Source organism: Carassius auratus, chromosome 22, assembly GCF_003368295.1.
Source record: "Carassius auratus strain Wakin chromosome 22, ASM336829v1, whole genome shotgun sequence".
Classification (NCBI taxonomy): Eukaryota; Metazoa; Chordata; class Actinopteri; order Cypriniformes; family Cyprinidae; genus Carassius; species Carassius auratus.
The window spans coordinates 24,466,135-24,486,957 of NC_039264.1; the positions used below are offsets into that span (position 1 = coordinate 24,466,135).

General features: G+C 40.1%; 1 protein-coding gene across 5 annotated transcripts in view; it reads left to right on the forward strand.

The window, feature by feature from the left end:
- nfia (nuclear factor I/A) overlaps window positions 1–20,823 on the forward strand; it is a 118,821-nt gene that overhangs the window by 61,750 nt on the left and 36,248 nt on the right. For all 5 annotated transcript variants that reach the window (XM_026198363.1, XM_026198365.1, XM_026198364.1 and 2 more), the window contains exons 3-4: window positions 8,757–8,822; window positions 14,577–14,651. In XM_026198363.1, coding sequence (XP_026054148.1) covers window positions 8,757–8,822; window positions 14,577–14,651 — 141 coding nt within the window. The remainder of the gene's footprint in view (window positions 1–8,756; window positions 8,823–14,576; window positions 14,652–20,823) is intronic.

Consider the following 20,823-nt stretch of genomic DNA (forward strand, 5'->3'; position numbering starts at 1 on the left):
ATATGGACATGGGTCATTTACGTGAAATTTAGAAAGTGCACAAGAACGAAGAAGTATCGACCGGCTACATTTTGAGATTGGTTTTTATCGTTTCCATTCATCGGGTGAATTAAATCAAATCAATATAAAATGAAAAATCAATAAGGATTGTATTTCTTGAAAAATTATGTCATTTGTCTTTATTTTATGTAGGCTGGCTGTTTCAGTCATAGTGTAACCCTCACTATAAACCAGCAACAATATTATAAGATGAATATAACTAAACATATTATACGGTTAATTGCAATAGTATTTATATGAAGCAATATCATTTTATCGTTTATTTATTTATGTTTTATATTTTGTCGTTATTGTTTTATATTTACGTAATATTAAGGACAAATTCATATAAAATTGAGTGAGAGAGAGAATCATATGTAGTATTTTTATATTTAATATATGATAGTAAAATATAATTATATTATTATTATTATCATTATTAAAATGAACCTTGATAAATAATATATTAAATATATATATACATTATATATATATATATATATATATATATATATATATATATATATATATATATATATATATATATATAGAGTATACTTAATACTTTTTAATATTAATTATTGTGGTTTAAATATAAAAACATTAATTCTAAATACATTTATTTCTGGGGTTTTTTCATAATGTTTTTATATTTATGTAATATTTATCAAGGCCACATTCACATATAATATGATCATTGATTTTGATATCAATGATAATTAAATATGATCATATAGAAATTTATTTATTATTATTATTATTATTATTAAAATGTAGCTTGATAAATAATATACGAAATATATATACATATTTATATATTGATACTTTCTACTTTTTATTTACATTAAATATAGTTGTTTTATTTTCTTATTTAATTCTCAAAATTATTTTTTATTTTTTTGCCTAAAATGTTTTGATGTCTTTTTTTAATTTTTTATGTATGGATTTGTGGGTGGTCACTTTTCCAAGCAGCCAAGCTCCTGGGGGGTTTCCTCAGTGAGAAGCGGCTGGAGACAAGTGTGTTGCAGGGGAAGTTGCGGGCTGGGTAGTGCATCCCTGGCGGTGTTACGCTTCAGCCTTGGCAAGTGTCTTCCAGTTTGTTCCAAACACAGGCTACAGCCAGCCACTCTCTAAGGAAGAGAGCAAGCTGTAGAGAGAGAGACTTACAGAGAGAGAGAGAGAGAGAGGAAGACATAGAAAGGAGGGAGTGAAAAAGTTGGCTGCCAAATTGAATCACCCCATCTTTTTTCTCCAAACGTCCTACTGCCAAGATCATGGAGACTTTCTATTTTCACTCATTCTGAGAGAGAAGGGAAAGGGGGGTTTGAGACCAGGCTTCTCCGCCCACAGCGTTAAAGCTGGTGTCAGTGGCCAGCCAAGCACACCCTTCTGTGCCATGAATGGTGCAAATGTCGCCCGCCACGTATTGATGCTCTGTGGGTTTACTTACAGTCATGTTTATGGGTGATGTTGACAGTTTGTGGCCCAATAAATAGGAAAATCTGTACTGAAAAATAACCTATTTTGTTGCTTCTAGTCCATGTTTGGTAGATTACATGAAAAGGGTTTCCCCATTTCATGGAATCATTAATTTCTATTTTAGTATAAAGGAGTATTGCATGTCAAAAAAAGTCTCATCTTTCACCTCACTGCCGGCATGATGACTGTAGCAAGCATGGACACCTCAGTGTCAGTTGGAGACGGACTACCTGGCTACAGGCGCTGGTTGTTGTGTGGAGACAGGTGTGTCGGAGATCCTGACAGCGATGAACACCCACCATGTACATTGCACATCTGCAGCTGGAGTCTGTCAGCCAGGCTCTTGGAGAACGATGAATTACGGCGCACACGTACATACACACATAGACTCCCATGCCACAAATGAAGGGTCTCACGGTACTCACTGAGATTATATCTCTGGCAAATGATAATCAAACTGACAACACTTTTTTTCCGAATTCAGTACCGCGTCCTCGGACACAACTCCGCTTCGGGCAGGAAATCAGGCCTGACAGAGGTCAAACGCAAGCATTCTTCTCTCCTTACAGCACACATAGGCTCAGAGTCAGGAATAACAATGCCAGTACTGCCTATTGTGTTGTTCTCCTGGACCTCAGGGGCCACATGGAGAGCCTGGCTATTTATTTTCCAAACTATATTTGTTGAAAGATCCTCGCTGTCAGAACAAGGACAAACTCCTCTACCTGTGTCACCATGTGCATTCAACTAGGGCAAGCAAGAGGCACTCTGAAGACAAAGACAGGATGTGTCTGGAGCTTGCGGAAGTAGGCATCTCAAACAATATGGCTATTTGTTTGGAGTAGTGTATGCTGCTTTTGGCCCGGCTGTTTCCAAAGGTCTCATTTTTGCCTAATCACTTCGTTGTGATATTTTAAATTCAATCTCACTGTCGAAGTCTAATGTATTTCGGTTTGGTTTTTGTTTCTTTTCTTGTTTGGTGTTGCAAATATTCCCCTCTCCTCGCACTCCCTTTGAGGAATCCTTGCTCACACAGACACTTGACCCACTCGCGATCTTTCTATTTCTCCACATCAGGGCTACAGGAGGTCGCGGTACACATTAGATCCCTGACAGCTTCAACTTCTCTCTCACAGCCTGGCTATTTAGAGAGGGAGAGAGGGAAAGCGAACTGCGGAGAGTAAATTGAATGTGGCCCCAGGGCTGTATATTTCACCATATCCCAGGGGAATTCTGGGATTCTGATTCTCTCTCGCTCTCCCTTCCTGGGAAAAGGCCAAGAACTTTTTCTCCTCCTCCTCCTCCTTCTACTCTGCTCGCCTTTCCTGCCTTTTCCTAGAAACTGTAGTTCATATCAGGGGGGTCGAGAAGCACAGCGCTCAGGAAGAAAGAAAGGGTTTGCCTACAGGCCAGGGGAATATATCTTTTCCCGAAGAGGAGCTGCTAGCATTGCGGATGCTACACTTTTTCCTTCTCTCCCTCTGGAACATTTCGCCCAGCCAGAGAGAGAGTAAGGTTATGTTCCAGTGCCCTGCGTAGTGTAGGAAACATACTGTATATGTTTAGTCCAGAGGGCACTGCAGCATAGGGAACAGGTATACATTGAAATATCACAGGAAGTGAAGAGGAAAATTTACCCACTCGATACGTTACTCGATAAGTAAGTTACTTTTTATGGAAAGGAATGCGTTACTTTACTTTTGCGTTACTTTTTATCACCTGATCTGGGTTTGTTTAATAATTTTTTTGGGCAAAATTATATAACATAATAATGATTTTGGGCAACTGTAAAGGCCCTTTCTCACCAAAGGTGAAATTATTCAGCCTCAGCCTGAAGGAAGTGCCTCTGCACTCAACATGGGCACAGGAGAGCTGTCAGCGAATAAATGGTTGCGTTACTTATTTGAAAAGTAACTCAGATATTTTCTTGTAAATTTTGAAAGAAACACTTCACTAGTTATTTGTGTAATGTTACGTATAATGCCTCACCCCCAACACTGTTTATTGTATGTGGATTATATAAAATAACAATCACTCATTCTTCTTTTGTTAGCTTAGCAACATGCTACAATTTAAGTAACATGATCAAAATTAACCAAATAATTTGTTATTACAAAATTCACAACAGTCTTAAATAAAAATGTAATAAATGTATGCGTTTAGCAGACGTATTTATTCAAAGTGACTTACAGTGCATTCAAGCGAACATTTTTTACCTAACGTGTTCCCTGGGAATTTATGACCATTTTGCGTGCTTAGGGTATTTATTATTATTTTTATTTTTTGTGTGTGTCTTTAAGTTTGTCTAAGATAACTCCAGAATAATACAAAAAGTATCACATTTTTCTCTTAGCAACATGCTAACACACTTTTGCATACCCATGAATTTTACAAATCGGTCACTCACTGTACAAGGTTATGTTACCTATGTAGACTGCAGGACAGGTAACTAGATTATAAAACCGAGCTATTGACTTTTCTATGCTAGCTCTTCATTACTCCACCCTCCATCTTGCATTAGCTAATAATGATATCTTGTTCCCAGTGCCCCTACCAGTCCAGGGGGAACAAGGATTCAAATAAGTCAGGAATGTCCCGCTTTTGTGTCTTGGTAACGGTAGCTTGGCAATCCAGACAGCTTGTCTTACACCGCTAGCACAAGAGCTGATTTACAAGTTCAAGTAAGGAAACATGGCATTCCTTTACCGCGCTAGCACTTATTGATGGCTCTCCCTTATAGTCTGGTTTCTACAGGAGGGAATAGCTCAAGTCACACTGACTAAAGAATAATTGAGACTCGGGTAGTTTTATTGCTTTTTGCCGGATTGCAATAGTTGGTTTACTGTACCACAATGATCCCATAATGTCATCGCTGGGAGACCGCAGAGTGGATTCTGCTCATTTTTACACACCGTGCTCTTGTGTATGAGCTCGAGTGAAGCACATCAAAGCCGCTAGGGCTCCTTTCTTTGGTCCCTGTCCTTAAAAGTGCATTCTGTATTTTTCAAAAGTTACAGAAGAAAGAAAGAAAACACACCAGTATTACTATTCAAAATCCAGACAGGATCTGTAAACACGGCCTGTAACACTATCCTCTCCCGTCTCGCTTCTCGGTCCTCCAAAAACAGCAGTGTAAACAAGCGACGCTCCACGAGAGAAGAAAAACAGCGCAAGCCTCGGCAACGAGCTGATCTATAGAGGAGAAGCAGAAGGGTCCTGTCTAAACACTGCCTCTTATTAAATACGGTGTGACGTAAAAGCGCCGGGGGAGAGGTCAGGGTTACTCAAACACTGAACACGGGCAGCGGCCTGACGGAAACAAACGTATGTCTCCAGTTCCCCATGCAGAAGAATGACAACCTGTTGTGGTATGAAATGGTGATAATACATATATACTAGCATTCAAAAGTTTGGGGTAAGGTTTGTTTTTCTTTTATTAATCAAGGATGCATTCAATAAATCAAATAACTTTAATAAAGTTTGTCCGGTCATCCATAAAATGCGTTGATGTTCTGTTGTAAGTAATCTTAAAGATTCCTCAATGCATCTACTTTCAGAAGGCCAAATAAAGTGCTTTAGTTTCACCTAGATACACAGCATCTCCCTGACATGACGACTTCGACTCTAACTGTGGTCACTGAAACGAGGCCTTCTTTCTCTGCGTGAACATTTGGGCGGCGTTACGCAAATCTTGCCATATAGTGACGGAGACATGTGAGGGCATGTTTAAACGAGGCGTTTTAGGGGGCGTGGCAGAGTCTTAACTTTGAAAAAGAATATCTCTTTGGATTTGAGACTTTAGTCTTTGTAACTTTACAGATCTTCTTCATGCACCAAGAGCTTGTAACACTCTAAAGAGAAAGGAAAAAAGGAAATCGCATCTTATGCCCCCTTTAAAAGGCATTCGATTTCAGGTGAAAATATGAATAATATTTTAGTTTCCAAAAATTTGGTGAAAAATTGTTTTATATTAACGTTTGCTCATTTTTTAAAAGCGTTAAATTATTATTTATTGTTTAATTTTGCATATCCCACTTGATTTACTCGTTTTCTCTTGCCTTTACTCCTTTTTTTTTCCTCACGTCGCTCACAATTTCAGGTTTCATCGACACGTTCCCCCATCTGTGACCCATTTCTAGTTCCCAGAAATTATTTCATTTTTTTTTCTCCCCCAAGTCATTTCTATGTAATGTGCATCATGGCCCAACTATGCTGCTCCAAAAAAACCCCGCATATTTGTGTTGCTCTGGCGATCATTCTAAAACACGTTCCTTCCGAGTACCTCGGATAGTCCGTATAGTCTCGAGTGCGACCACGCAGGAATCCGGCACCCACAATCTCATAATGTCTGTGGCGGCCCGAAAGAAAAAGAAAATCTGGGGGACGATACTTGTGGAAACAATGCTTCAATCCCTGGAGCTTCACCTTCCATTGATACTCCAGAAAGGCCCGTTTGTATTTCTAAATTAAGTTTCTGCCTCCTTTTATGGGCCTTCGTGTTCCTGAGCCCACTGTGTAAAGGGCCTTTTGAAAGCTGGGTTTTAACACACAATTGGATTACAGCAAAGCACTTGGTGAGAAAGCGGCGGGTTGGGACGAGCAGACCTGCGAGAAGTACAGATGGTTTAGTGCATGCATAATGAAACAGACCAGGCGGTGTGTGTGTGTGTGTGTGTGTGTGTGTGAGTGTATGCGCACGCCCCCTTAAAGCCCTCAGCCTGGCCTGGGAGAGAAGGAGGAAGGAGGCAGTCAGAGTCTGAGGCAGACCAGGGGGCATAACGCTCCTGCCCAACCTGCCTGCCGCCGCAAGCCGGTCCTAATGATCTAATTAGGGAATCACCTCGCCGACTAATTCGGCCACGTCCAAGCAACCTGAGCCCGTCTCAATTATCCCAGGCTTGTTATCGGACGCTAAACTATGCCGTTTTACCATAATGAATACCGTTGTCGAATTGAGGCGGAAGAACACGTCGACTGAGTCGCTCCAGGTTGCTTTTCTTCTCCCAAACCCGAGCGGCATTCCCATCTTTTTGATGGTGTGAGAACAAAATTAGAGATACACAGGAACCATCCCTCCTCTGTCTTTCAATCCGCGGCCCATAGAGTGGCTTGTTATGCTCTTGTATAGAGGATTTAGGCCTTCTGAATGGGCCTGTTTGTGCACGGTATTTAGTTGTTTGTTGTTTAGTGTCTTTTTTTTTTGTTTATTTCGGCGAGAGGGGGTTTTTTGTTTCCCCCCTCGCTCTCTGAGGGCCCTCGACAGGGGGTAAATGCAGATGTGACACACTGAGTCTGGGTCTCACGCCTCATTTGCATATTTAATTAGCAATGGGCACTGTGTGAGAGAGCACTTGGTCCACGGAGGGCAACTGGGGGAGTGTGTGAAAGTCCCCGCACACAGGCACCCACCCGACACCCGGCTTCCCGGCCCCTTTGGTTGGTTTTCACATATCTCTGGGCTGTTACTGGGGCGGGGGATGTTGCTGTATTTTTTTTTTTTTTTTCAGTTTTTTCGGCCCACTCTTTAGATTGCCTTTGTTTTAAACTGTTGATGCAGATGGCAATGCTGAGCTGAATGCAAACAAGGCCCTAAATTGTTAACTTTGTCTAGGAGCAGATGAATGGGCTGGGTTTTGCTTTTCTTCTTTTATCAAAAGTTACTTTCCGTGATTTATCATAAACTAAAAATTAAAAAAAAATTGTATGCGAACTATTGCACAATTTAGCCTATGGGTTGCATTTGTGCTCCAAAAATACATGTATTCAAGAGGAAGAAGTCATAAATCTTTTTCTTCTTTAATCGAAAGTTTCTTTACGTATTTATCGTCGTATTTAAATTCTTGTGCAATTTAGCCTATTCGTTACATTTGTGTTCCAAAGTATTGTTTTAATGGTTATTTTTCCAAAAACTAAAGTGAAAAAAAGTCTTTATCTTTATCCTTTATAAAAAATTATTTTTGTGTGATAAGCTGAAATTGAAGCATTTTTATATACAAATGTTTGTGAGATTTCGGCTGAATGTTTTTTTCTTTTATTAAGTTTGTTTTCAATGAGCATATATTTCACTGAGCATATAGCTATTTTTAACATGTATTCTACCAAAAAATGAAATGTAAAAAGTCACAAATTAGATTCCGATCCTAACCTCACCCGCCATTTTCTTTCCTGTGCTTGCTAGCGCGACATAGGTAATATTTCTCCCAGCATGACTATTTTATCTCGAGTGGGAAATCAATACTCACCCCAGCTTCTAAATCATCTCAAAGGGTGTTTCTTTGCAATTTTTGGCTGTCGTAGAAGAGTTAAAGGGACCCAGGTGAATCTTTGCGAAAGTTCCCTTAATGTCACGGCACGAATCATTGCTATCACAGCTAATGGCACCGTTAAGGAGCACTTCTTGGGAGAAATCGGAGCCCATCAAATTTATAGGGCCTTTTTTATGCAGTACACCCAGGTCTGAAGGCTTTCTCTCTCTCTCTCTAGACTTATTTCCATAAGTGCCTGAGCTGCAAATAGCACACTCAGTGTGAATTCACAGCCCAGACCCCACTGTCGGTCTGACCTACCGAGCCGCGTGCCAAAAGGACATTGGCTAGAGTACAGACAGACCTTCTATTCCGATAACTTCCCTTTGCGTCTGAATGCTAATAAATACAGTCTGAGATTTACGGTTAGGCCTGTCAATTGATTTATATAATCACAGAATTCACTTTTATTTTATTTTGTAAATTGGAATTATTTATATTTTATTTTAATTATATTACCTTATTGTTCACACACACACACACACACACACACACACACACACACACACACATATATATATATATATATATATATATATATATATATATATATATACACATTGATAAACAACATTACTTAACCTGTTAAATTGCATCCACAGTTAATTATAGCCTAGAAAGACGGAGTATTTTTACGATGCATGCAGTTGTGTCTCGGCCTATACTGTGGCAGCAGTCAACTCTATTGAATCGGCAACACGCTGGTCTCCTGTGTACACACATAAGCATAGGGTTTCACCTGCGCGGCCAGTGTGTGGTTGGCTGCCAGACTGCACGGTCAGCATGGTGATTCCTTGGTACTCTGGACTAGACGTTTTGTATCTTGAGTGTTTAGACTGCAGAAACTGTTTTCGAGAGGCTCTCAAGTGCATGATTTCATTTTGGTCATGAAACAAAATCTCACTTTCTTTTTCTTTGTGTGTCTTTCTACAGAAGCAGGGCAGTCTGATAGTCCGAACCAGCCCAGTGAAGGCGACATCAAGGACCAGCCAGAAAATGGTGAGTGTATCCAAAAATATGCATATACAAATCTCAAACGTTATCCAGGTTTCTGGGGCCATGGCCTAGCATTAGCACATATGCTCCAGACGAACTTGAAGCTCATACATTCTAAAAAATAAAGATTGTATATGATTCCATGAAGAACTGTTAACATCCATGGAGCCTTGTCATTGGTGGAAAAGGTTCTTTACTGGAGGAAAGAAATTTTATTATTCTTTAAATTATTAAAAGGATAGTTCACCCAAAAATAAAAATTCTGTCATTAATTAAGTCATTGATTCCAAACACGTAAGATCTTCGTTCATCTTCGGAACACAGATCTTTTTGATGAAATCCGGCAGCTTTCTGACCCTATGTAGACTGCAGCACAATAGACACCAACCTTTGTTTTTTAATAGTGTATGTGAAATGCAAGTTTGAATGTGGCCTGCATTATTTTGTCCCCAAAATATAGCTAGTTCTTGTTAGCCGTTAGAGCTATAGTAAGAATTAGTTTGCGAATTTTTCACGTCGTCGAAGCTCTGGGCCTCGCTCTCTCTAAGATTAGCGTGAGTGTGTTAGTATAAGCCAGAGGTGGGTGATTACTCTTAAGAGGATTGCGTCAGCGTAAACTTGTGCGAAAAGTGGCGTGTTTCCAGGGCAGACGGAGAATTGTTCTAAACGGGCTCTTTTAAAACTAACACAGAGCAGCAATTCCGCTGATTTTGTGTGTGTTTACAAATTATTAGCGGACAATGAAACAGTCTGTGCCGACTGATTTACAGTTTGAGAAAACATAAACACCATGATTGAATGGAAACGGTCCCTTGTTTGCTTGAGTTTAAACAGAGAATGATGTTGAAAAGTCTCGCTTTATCCTCCCTCAACCCCGCTGGAGCTCTGTTACGTGTGCGTCCCTGAACACTGGATTATAAGGCATATTTTCCTCCTCACTTAAAGATTATCGCAGATGTGCGCTGCGAAGCTTGAGCTATTATTTCCACGCCCTTGTGTGTGACACCACCATCACCCTATTTACTCAGATTAGAGGATACAGACAGATGAGCATGTTCATCTTTCTCATCCTGCATGTAGCTGATATTATCTTTTCATCTCTCTCTTTCTCTCTCGGTCTGAACTGAAGATCACCCCTGAGTTGTGCCGATATAGGCTGCACATAATCACTCAACTAATGTCTTTTTTTTATATATATATTTTCTCTCCCCTACAAACTCCCTCCATCTGGTATCTGTAGCTGTCGTCCACGATCTTCAGATTATTCTCAGTTTTGATCCGAAGCAGTTTCATTCTTTTTGATATACAAAACTGGTCTCAGATCAGCAGCTTTTGACACGCTGGTTCTAAAAACAATGTTTCCTAACTTTACTTGAAGACCTGAGACTTTAGTTTGCTGATTCTTAAAGGGATAGTTCACCCAAAAATTTACTAAAGGAGAAATTGCACAATACTTCCATTGTTCATTTCCATTTGATGAAATTAGATATATGATAACAGTTTTTTGTTATATATATATATATTTTTTTTTCTTCTTCTTTTTAATTTAATAAATTATTTACAAACTAAATAAATATTAAGATATATTAATTTATAAGCTATATTTAAATATTTTATTCCTTTTAATATATATATTTTCTTTTATAAAATATAATCATTTTTATCATATATATGGTAGCAGAAATTTATGTTGTTATTTGCTGAAATTATTCTAAATATAATCTTCCAAATATAAACACATTGCAAAATGAAAAATAGCAGCCAGGAAAAATATCATATATTTGCTTGTATGGAAGAAGGGCAGTCATACGGGTTTGAAATGACATGAGGATGAGTAAATGATGACAGATTTTTTATTTAGAGTGAGCTATCCCTTTAAAGACCACTGACTCCTTTCACTGCCTGTTAAATACTGTCAGACATAGCCTGAAGCTATCACACACTTCCACCTTTTCCCTGTCACCACCTCTGTTTCTCCCTTATTTCTGTCTCCCTCTCATCCCACGATGCAGGAAAACATGACCAATTTTTTTTTTTTTCATGGTTTGTTTTTGCTGGTAAACCTTGACCCTTGTGCTCCATGCTACGTGCACTTTCACAAAGCGGGCTGCTGCCTTTCTGGGACGGGGCAGCCGTTGCACAATCCGCAGACTATTAGATAAGGCCAGAGGATATCCTCTCCTTTACAAGCCCTAGAGAAAGAGAGAGGGGAGGTGAGAATACATAATGGAGAGCGCAAGAAAATGGAAAAGAATGTGAGAGGCATTTGATAAGAAGCTAGTAAAAACGGTTAAACAGTTGTTTACTGCCTCTTGTGAGGCTTGTTTATGGGTAGCTGTCAAATGTCATCCTGTGGATACTTCATCTAAGACCATTTGAAAAGAGATTTTTCTTGTTATTGTGGGTTATAGATGTTGCTGGTGATAAAATGAGTAATTGACGGTCCATTTGAAATGTCTGTGCTTCGATTTAAAGACAATAAAAATCGAATTTGACTCTTTTTACTTACAGTACCTCTGGTATGAAGTGAACATTTCACAATCACTATCCAGTCATCAACGTGCTCAGCCTCTTAAACAACTTCTAGTCTCTGATCACCAAGGCCACGTGTTGTGTTAGATAATGTAAACAGATAGCAGTGCAGCCATTGTTTTAGAAAATCATTGTTCTATCCTACTTCCTGACCGAAAAAAAAAAGAAATAATATTTTCCCATTGAACATCTTTTTTTACTCATTCCTGATTTCCTAATACTGATTCCTGATCGGTGTTAATCTGATGTTTATCTGAGAAATAAACACAATCTTCATAATTTTTAATAAAAAATAAAATATTTTTTCCCGCCTCTCAAACAACTTTTTATCTCAGACATCACCAAGGCCATGCTTTATATTAGATAATATATAAATTATCTAACGTAATAAGCTAACTTTCACATCTGGCTTCATTCTGATTCATAATGCACACTTTTCCACCCCTTTTTTCTTGTGTATGTCATGTTTTACACATTCCTGATTTCTTTATCCACATTCACACTGATCAGTGCATGTTATTCTGAGGGGGATTTAATCAGAATTAAATAACTTGCTCCGCCTCTTAAACGACTTTCCATCTCTGATGACATCATCAAGGCCAATTAGCTGTTGTTTGTGCTATCCTGATTCATGACTCCACTCTGGTACTTAACACAATCATTTACTAATAGCATGTTTTACTCATTCCTGATTTCTTAATACTCATCAGTGTAAGTTATTCTGGGGGCGGGGGGGCATTCTTCGTAATAATTAATCAGAATTAAGTAACTTGCTCCGCCTCTTAAACGACTTTCCATCTCTGATGACATCACCAAGGCCACCAATGGCAGTTACACAAATAGTAATTTAGCTATTATTATTATCAGTTTTCACTTACTAATCGACTAAAAACAACATAAAAGACCTCTTTTTTTTTTTACTCATTTAAGAAGCAAAAAGTTCGTTAAAAAGTGGAATAATGACCAAAGCAAAACACAGTTTCCATGATGTTGAATATAAAAAGTTGTTTTTTGTCAGCTACCCAGACCCAGTACAGGTTTGCTTGTCCCGAGGCCAGCGTAGTTCCACACGGCGCTCTTGCTGCTGCGCAGGAGGCTTGTTGAGGTCCCGGTTCTGCTGTGAAAGGCGAACCCTGGCCCCTCCCTACATGTGTGTGCAGCTCTACAGTGGACACAGCTGGGAGTGATTATCTGTGTTGAGATATAGAAGCCCTACCCCTTCCCTCGCCCCTGTCTCCCTATATGAGGCGCTCATGGAAATGCCCTCAGTGAACTCCGGGTGCATATGCTCCCTATACTGGAATTCTAGTGACGAAGGTTCCTTCGCTCGCTCACTCGCTCGCCCGCTCTCTCCCTCCTCAGCTCCATTGCGTCATCCCTCTGTTTTCCAAGTAATGGTGCGCCTCACTTGTGCTCTGTATAATTGTTGTTTCACAGTATGCACAGCTGTGTGGAAACTTTGACTTTTTGCCTTTCTCGTCTCTCGACCCTGTAGTCCACTGTCGTCCTCGCTTTGTCGTTTTGCAATCTACCTTGACTTCCTGCCACATGCCCTCTAACATACGTCTCCCCTCCTTCTGATGCCTCCCCGAACAAACTCTATCTCACTTCTTCTCAATCTCAGGGGCATCTGTGCAGGAATGCTCTCCGGGTCTGCAGTCTTTTAGCTCATGTCAGCACTTTCTCTTGCAATGAGCCGTAGATATTACCCCCTCGCTCTGTCCCTCTCTCTCCTTCTCTTTCTGTTTTTATTATTTATTATTCTGCCTGTCCACATGCTATACGTCTCCTCATCCAGCCAGTCAAGACTAAACTCATTTCTATTGTTGGTTTTATAGCTCGCCAGCCAGCGAGCAGCGCAGGAAGTCGTTTAATAGCTACATCACTTCTTCTTGAGATTCGTCTTGTCACCCCCCTCTATACGTATTTGTTTTTTCTCTGGAGAAGGAACTTAGGCATGCAATGCAGTGTCTTGTAAATAGAACTTTTAAGATTATTATGTATTGCATCGATTTACATAATGTGAGCTGGTGTTGAGTTTGATAATTTGCCGAGTTCTTGTTTTCGTCATTAGGATGGAATAAGTTTAAATAAAAACTAGCTTTTTTTGTCACAGTAGAAATTATCAAGAGCATTTTGTTAATTATTCAAAAATGTATATATAATTAGCATATAAATGCTATTTTGGTTTATATATATATACATATATATATATATGTAGTTTCAGTTTAACTTTAAATAAATTAGTTTAGGCTTGCCATTTATTTATTTTTTAATTGTTTATAATGAATAATGCACTAATTTGTTTGTTTTATTCTTATTTTTTTTTTATTCATGTTTTGAATACCAGTAAAAAAAAAATTAATACATAAAAAATAAAATACAGTTTGTGAAAAATATTTCTTTACTAGTATTTAATGTGTTTTTTTTGGTGTCTACACACCTATACAAATTCTTAGTTTTTTCTCAACAATGACTTTTGAGTGCAATTTATTTTACGTTATTTATTTGTTTGTTTGCACAATATTATCTTATAGTTCTCACTTTTGCAGTTTCCCTTTTTCTTTTGCAATTTATTAACTTCTACCATATGTACCATATCATAAGATCATGTCTAATTTGTGGTGATTAATCTTGCCATGTCAGCAGTTTTCAAAACAATATGAAAGAGCAGGTCATTCTGGGAAATGCAGTCCACACTGACTGCATGTTTTGATTCTGTGGTGTTGGATGGTAGAAGGTTTAGGGATGTCTGTGGTTGAATCTGAGGCTGAAATGGGCTCCTCCAGCACAGCAGCAGCCCACAGGATGTGTGGCAGGTCCTGGGTCAGCCGTAGTCAGCACAATGAACACAGTAATTGTGGTCTGTCTGTCTGATGGAAGAGACAACAGATTTCTGCCTTCCGCACAAAGAATGTGTTAGACTGAGATTTCACCACATATCATATGTAAACGCATATATAATCATGCTTTCCCATGCAGCTCCTTGTTTATGTGTGTGCGCGCCGCGCTGCAAAGAGCCTCTGCCCCACAGTACTGCAGACACTCATGGGACCAAATCCAGATGTTCTCTACCCTCAGTGTCACTCTAAATACTCCCTATTCTCTTCCCCACTGGGACTGTGTGTGCGTGAGTGTGTTGTTGACATAAACGCTGCCATTCCTCTGTATTTTGTCATGTTCATTCCAATAAAATTTTTCTACTCTTTTTTTTTTTTCTTTTAGGGCACCTTGGCTTCCAGGACAGTTTCGTCACATCAGGTGTCTTCACCGTCTCTGAGCTTGTGCGAGTCTCACAGAGTAAGATCTCTACAACTCACTTCAAAAAAACTTGTTGGGCTTATTTTACAGTTATCAGGAAGTCCTTAAAACAGGAAAAAGAAGCAACAATGCATTAGATATTAAGACTTTTTTCCATTCAGTGTGTCTTTTAATATGTGTGTAGTTTTATAAAATATTTTATGTTTTTCAAAAATACATTCAAAATGCAGTTAATAAATGATGAACATATTTCATGATGTACAAATTTTTAAATTCTGAAAATAAACGTAATTTGGTGCAACTCACCCTAAAAATATGTATTTATAAAATAATAATATTTCATTAAATAACTTAACATTAACTTAATATTACATAACTTTTTTTAATTAACAAAAAATAATAGTGTCACTTGCCAATATAGATATATATATATATATTAGTGATACATTTTTTGAAAAAAGACTTTTAAGACAAAAGACATTTAAAGATTTCTTAAAATTGTAAATTTTTGAAAATTTTAACCGAAAAACAAGTAAAAAAAAAACTTTTAGCAGTAAAATCAATTGAGCTTTCATAATGAATCTAATAATATGTCAAGCTCATGAGAGGTGTTGTGTAAGGGTCACAATCATAAATGATTTTATATGATGATATATAAATGATCTTTAATGATTTAGTACTGTAAGTTTCCTTAAACCTGTTACACCCTAGTATATGAAGGCCAGCAGCTCAAAAAAAAAAAGAAAAAAAAGACGCAACATCTGAAGCATCCTAGTTCAAGCACCTTAAATTCAGCCCAAAGGTAGGATGAAACTAGTGATTAACCAGTGTGCTGGAGGAAAGCTTCTCTGGTTTCTCAGCGCTGTTTTCAGAACAATGGGCTGAATCCACTATCCCTCCACTCATTAGAAATCGAAACACCAGCAAAATGCAGCAGTCAGCTGAAAGTGCTTCATTGCAGTGCGGTTCAACAGTACTCGGACTCTCAAAAGTACAAACTAAGTTTTTTTTTGTGCAGTCTTTTTTAGACAGTGCTTCTTTTATAAGCTGTTTTCCCTAAATAAGTTGTACTTGTATTGCAGATGCAGTTTTACAGAAGTTAATTGTTTGGCGTTTTAATTTATTAAGAACGAGAAGATAGTGAGAATTTTCGCAACTTGACGAAACAATCGAGTCATTCCCGGATTGATAGAGCAATAAGACAGAACCTAGAAGAAGAAAAGTAGACTTTCCAGAGGAGGCAGGGAGGATGGGACGGGAGTAAAAAACGTGACCTTTAAAAATTGCAGACGTTCACGGTGGAGAGTGACAGAGAGCTGCACGATCCATACGTGCCTGTCGATACCCGCTAACAATAGCCAATCCAAAGCGCCTGTCAGCACTCGCTGGAGCCTTCTGATCAAAGGTGCATTGATCACACGCCTTCGTGACCTAATCCCGGGCAAAGGAGAGGAGAAGAGGGTGTCATGGGGCCTGGGCAAAGAGCCCACTGTGGTCTCACCTCGCAGTCTGCCTTCAAAAACCCTCAAAGTGCCTGCCAATGCAAAGACAGCGTCTGGAGAGAACAAACATTTGGGTGCCACCACATTCTGGCGACCTGACAACAAACGGGTGGAAGGAAACTTACGGGTCAACGTGAGTCCAGCATGCATGTGTGATGCGATGCAAGAGGATGCGGAAAATGATGAAAGGTTTTAGGAGAGAGGAAGACAGAGATATTAAAACTCAGGCAGTACTGTGCTGCATCAGAACTCCTGGCGTATGATGGTAATAAGATTAAGGAATATGCATAATTGATCCAGCTCTGCGGAGAGATCGGCTTTTATCCTAACATCTGTGACACACTGAGAAGAAAAGCAAATGCTGGGTGGCATATGCTGGATGTTCAGTTCAAATCAAAGTGTTCTGCTCTTTTTTCTATCATTCTCTTTATTCTCCTTTCTTCTCCACAGTCCAGTGGCTCTTAGTCAGCAGGGGGTTGCCGATGTTGGTCTGTAGAGCATATTATTCTTGAGACCCAACGGAAGTTGAACAGGAAGAGCATTTTAGTGATGTTTACCCTTTCTGCAAAAGTTCTCAACACAAATTTGATTTCTGGAAGTTTTGTAAATGCCTAGATAGATAGATTTTCCAGAATGCATCTCTTTGTTAAATATCTTCTAATTCTGTAAATCGCCAATTCAAGTTTCTGACGTGGCCAATTCATTCAAATGCACTCTTGAATTGAAATTGAGCCAGTTCTTCAATTCTGAATTTTGCAATAATCCACAACAATAGTCCACTGATCACCTGGATGGGGCATCTTAAAAACTCGTTCACCTCGTCTTCCACTCTCTACGGAATGGTTGGAGACTTGACAGAATCTCACCCTCCTGCGTCAACCGGTTTCCTTCCTTAATGGGCAATACCATCTAAGAAGCTCAGCAGTCAGCAAAGCCCACAGTTAGCATAAGTCCTCTAACAGGATTGCTCCCTATGGAGTGACTGTGAATTAAAGTGCTGTATGCATGCACACTCATGACTTTGGCAGCTTTTTGTGGAAGGCATCGAGATGATGCCGTTGATTGAAGTGAAGAGGGTAAGTGCACCAGATTGGAAGATGGGTAGAAGAGGGTAATCTGGTGTACTGAAGTGGTGTATGAATTGCCCAGAGGAGTTCCAATGGGGTTTTTGTGGGGGAGCGTCTGGCAGATTTATTTTAGGGGTTGAGTGCAGGCTCGTGCCGGTTCGGAAGATGAAAGGTCGTGATATTGAATGGACAACAGGCTGCCTTAGCTCTTCCCTGACTATACACTATGACCTTGGCTTTGTGCACCCATTACACAATTCAGTGGCAGCCCAATCGAATCTGCTTCTGTCGATCAATATCCTATTAAAGCACCACACAAAAAAGGAGAGGAAGAGAACGAGAGAGAGAAGGAGGGGCTGTCGGTAGTGGGGGAGAGCGAAATGAAAGTCTCCATAAAGTTAGCCGCTACAGCTATGTTTTTGTAAATGGAACTCCACATAATTGGCCAGTCGATACCAAGCTGGGGTAATTTCGGAGATTGGGTCCGCCTTTTCCATATCCTCCTCCCTCCCCTGCTCCTCCTTCATCAGCTATTCCATTCTACCTTCTCGAGTCTTGCAGGGTTCTTAAACGTTCACAGGAAGAGCCACGAGTTTTTTTCTTCTTTCCCTACAGCTGGCCCCCGTATGCAGTCGGTCACTGTCACACCACAGCTTGGCATGCCATCAAGCTCAGGTGAGCAAGAGGACTTGTACTTGAGCCAGTTTTACTGTTGCTGCCGCCCACTCAGAGCCTCTCCAGAGGAGATTGCGAGGGCTACAGAAGAGACAGGAGAGGATACGGGATTAGGATGAGGTTATTGTTATTAGTCCGCCAGCAAGAGCCTCACAGAAATGTTGGCAAGCAGCAAGGCAGTGTGATCCAGGGGCATGGACACCTGGAAATCCCTGGATGAAGGCCGGGTGCTGGCACGCACCATTTAGCCATATGACCGAACAGGGGGAGCGGATGAATTATGGAGTAGGAGAGCAGGCCGCTATGGCAAAGACACTGCCGGGCAGCACTGGTGGGGATACACCCACCAGTCTTGTCAGCACTGTGCCAACACTAGGCCAAAGCCTGCCAGTGGGCAGTGCCATCTGCAGTGAAATGCATACATGATGCTAAGAATCTTATCAACAATAGATCATCGTAAAATGCTCTACATTTTCACTATAATAAAAATACATACGCTGTAAAAGTAGGAATGCACCAATATGTTGTTAAAATGTCCTCACGCTTGTGTCATTCCAAAATTTTGTTCCTTCTGTAGAACACCAAAAAAGATATGTTCAAGAAATATCTCATTTTTTACCAACCACGGGTTTGGAATGATTTGAATGAAAGGTGAGGAAATGATGTGATTTTGGGGGGAACTAATTCTTCAAGTCAAACGAGCATGGTGGTAAACCAGCAACCTTCTTTACAGTATTTTACCAGGATTAGTAATATGCTGAGTCCATGACTACTTCTTGACCTTCATCAACTGCCTTCTCTTCTCATTTGACTTGATGGGAAACTACAAAGTGAAGGTGTTAGGTCTAGCCCCATGTGAACCCTCTTCTCCAGACTGAGAGCTCTGGACCTATGCACACAGGAGCTGATCCAGCAAAAAAAAACAACGAAGACCTGTCAAAGCTCACAAACTTCAGACCAGCGCTAGATGAGATCCCATCATGCCACGGCCCTCTCGCTCAATAAAGCGATGAGGAGTAAGGCGGGGGGGGAAGATGGGGTGAACAGACGTCCAGGGTTTTGAAGTTGATTGCTGCTGCCTTTGTTGTCAAATGCTTCAATTTGAAAATCCGGCCTGAACAAAAGCCGATTTTTTTTCATCCTCTCTTTCTCTTCCTCCTCCCCCTGCTCTTTTCAAATGAATAGCCTCCCCAGCTTTTGTAGATGCTTTAGCGGCCAGTGTTTGGGTGAAGGGGAGAAGTATGTCTGTGTGTATGTTAAGAGGGATAGTCAACCCTTGAGACAAGAGACTACACCAGAAAACCTCCAACACATCCAGTAGACTTTGTCCAACAACAAACTTTCCGTAACTGCCAGCCTCCAGTTCACCTCGTTCTCTTTTACAATACTTTTACCTTGCTTTCTACATAACCTACTATATGCTTAGAAGATGACTGAGTATTTTTAGTTAATTTCGCATTCGTCAAGAAAAGAAAGTGACAAAACACCAATGCGGTCTTTGACCCCCGAGGGTTAAATCGTAGCGATGGACGATATATCGTTACCACATCAGTTAACTGTCACGATTGGAGATATACATTGTTTTGTTTTTTTTTATAATTAAAACCATTTGACTATTTTTTGTCAGATGTTTTTTTGCTGTAAACTAATTAAGTTTAAAATAACCACTTTTGTCAGGGTTTAGCTAACTTGAAATGTGGTCCATTTTTTGTCCCAGATGCACAGCTAAGTAAACCCACTGGCTGCACTGCCATTCCTCTGCACTAAGTAAATAGATAGATTGAAACATTTTGCTAATGTACTTTGCGCCCAGCATCTTGAAAGGTAAAGCAGTAAAGATCAGAGAGAGAGAGAAAGAGAGAACAGAAGGGGAAGGAGAGAAGAGAGAGAGAGAGAGATCAATGCCGGCCTGATAGCCACAGGCTTCATTTGGAATCCTCCAAGCGAAAGCACTTGATAAAGCCTTTAAGAGGTAGAGACTGCGGATTACCTTTATGATTGATTTCCATTCCAGTCAGACAGACTGCAGTGTGGTCATTTTTCTACCCAAACTGCAGCAGCAGGGCCGGCCGCTCTCAGTGCGAGGGCGCACTTTCTGTGTATGTGTGTGCGCATCGAGGGCCGGCTGAGTTACTGCAGCCCGGTGCCCAGGTTAGCTCTCACACAAATTACTTCACATCCTACTATTAGCCATGCAAATGCAGCTGGCTTTACTGCTCGTAATAAATAATCCATGCTGCCACTTCTTTTAGAGCGAAGGACCGCCCACCCCCCCTCCAAAAAAAAAAGTTAACATAAAGAGATGACTCAGAAATTATAGCATTTCCTTTCTCACTTCCTACGTGTTCAACTTTTAGCTGTTGGCTGGTGCACTGGCTCTCTCTCCCTCCCTTGGTCCAGCTTGCCCCTTTAGTCGTGTCCTCTTCCAATGTTAATTAGGCAGCCCATTTCCGTGTCTATCACAATCTTCCACGCTGTCGTCCCCCCACCCCCCCCCACATACATACATCTCTCTCTGTCTCCGCTTGGGCCAGGCCTATTAGGTATGCAGGACCAGGGCCGCTCTCTTACACATTCATGCTGTCCTCATCAAAAAATAGTGGTCTCAGTCACCATGAATATAAAGAGGCATCACGGCTTTATGTAGTGTATGACAAAGGCGTTTGATAGAGCACTGCTCACCGATGACCTACAGAAAGGGGCACGGGGGGATTTGCAGCTCGAGGTGACTCGCTCAGGGACGAAAGTCTTGTAACCAGCACAAGTGGTTCAGTAAGATAAGAACATGTCAGTTAACTTATTTTTTCCTTTTGTTGAAACAATTAAAAGTTTGATTTTAATCGAATTGGACACACCCAACAGGAAGTAACATTTAAATGACAGAAAGAAGAATTGTACAGAATGTTAACTCATTTTAGTCTCATTTATCGTACAGAATATTAACTCTATCTATCTATCCATCTATCT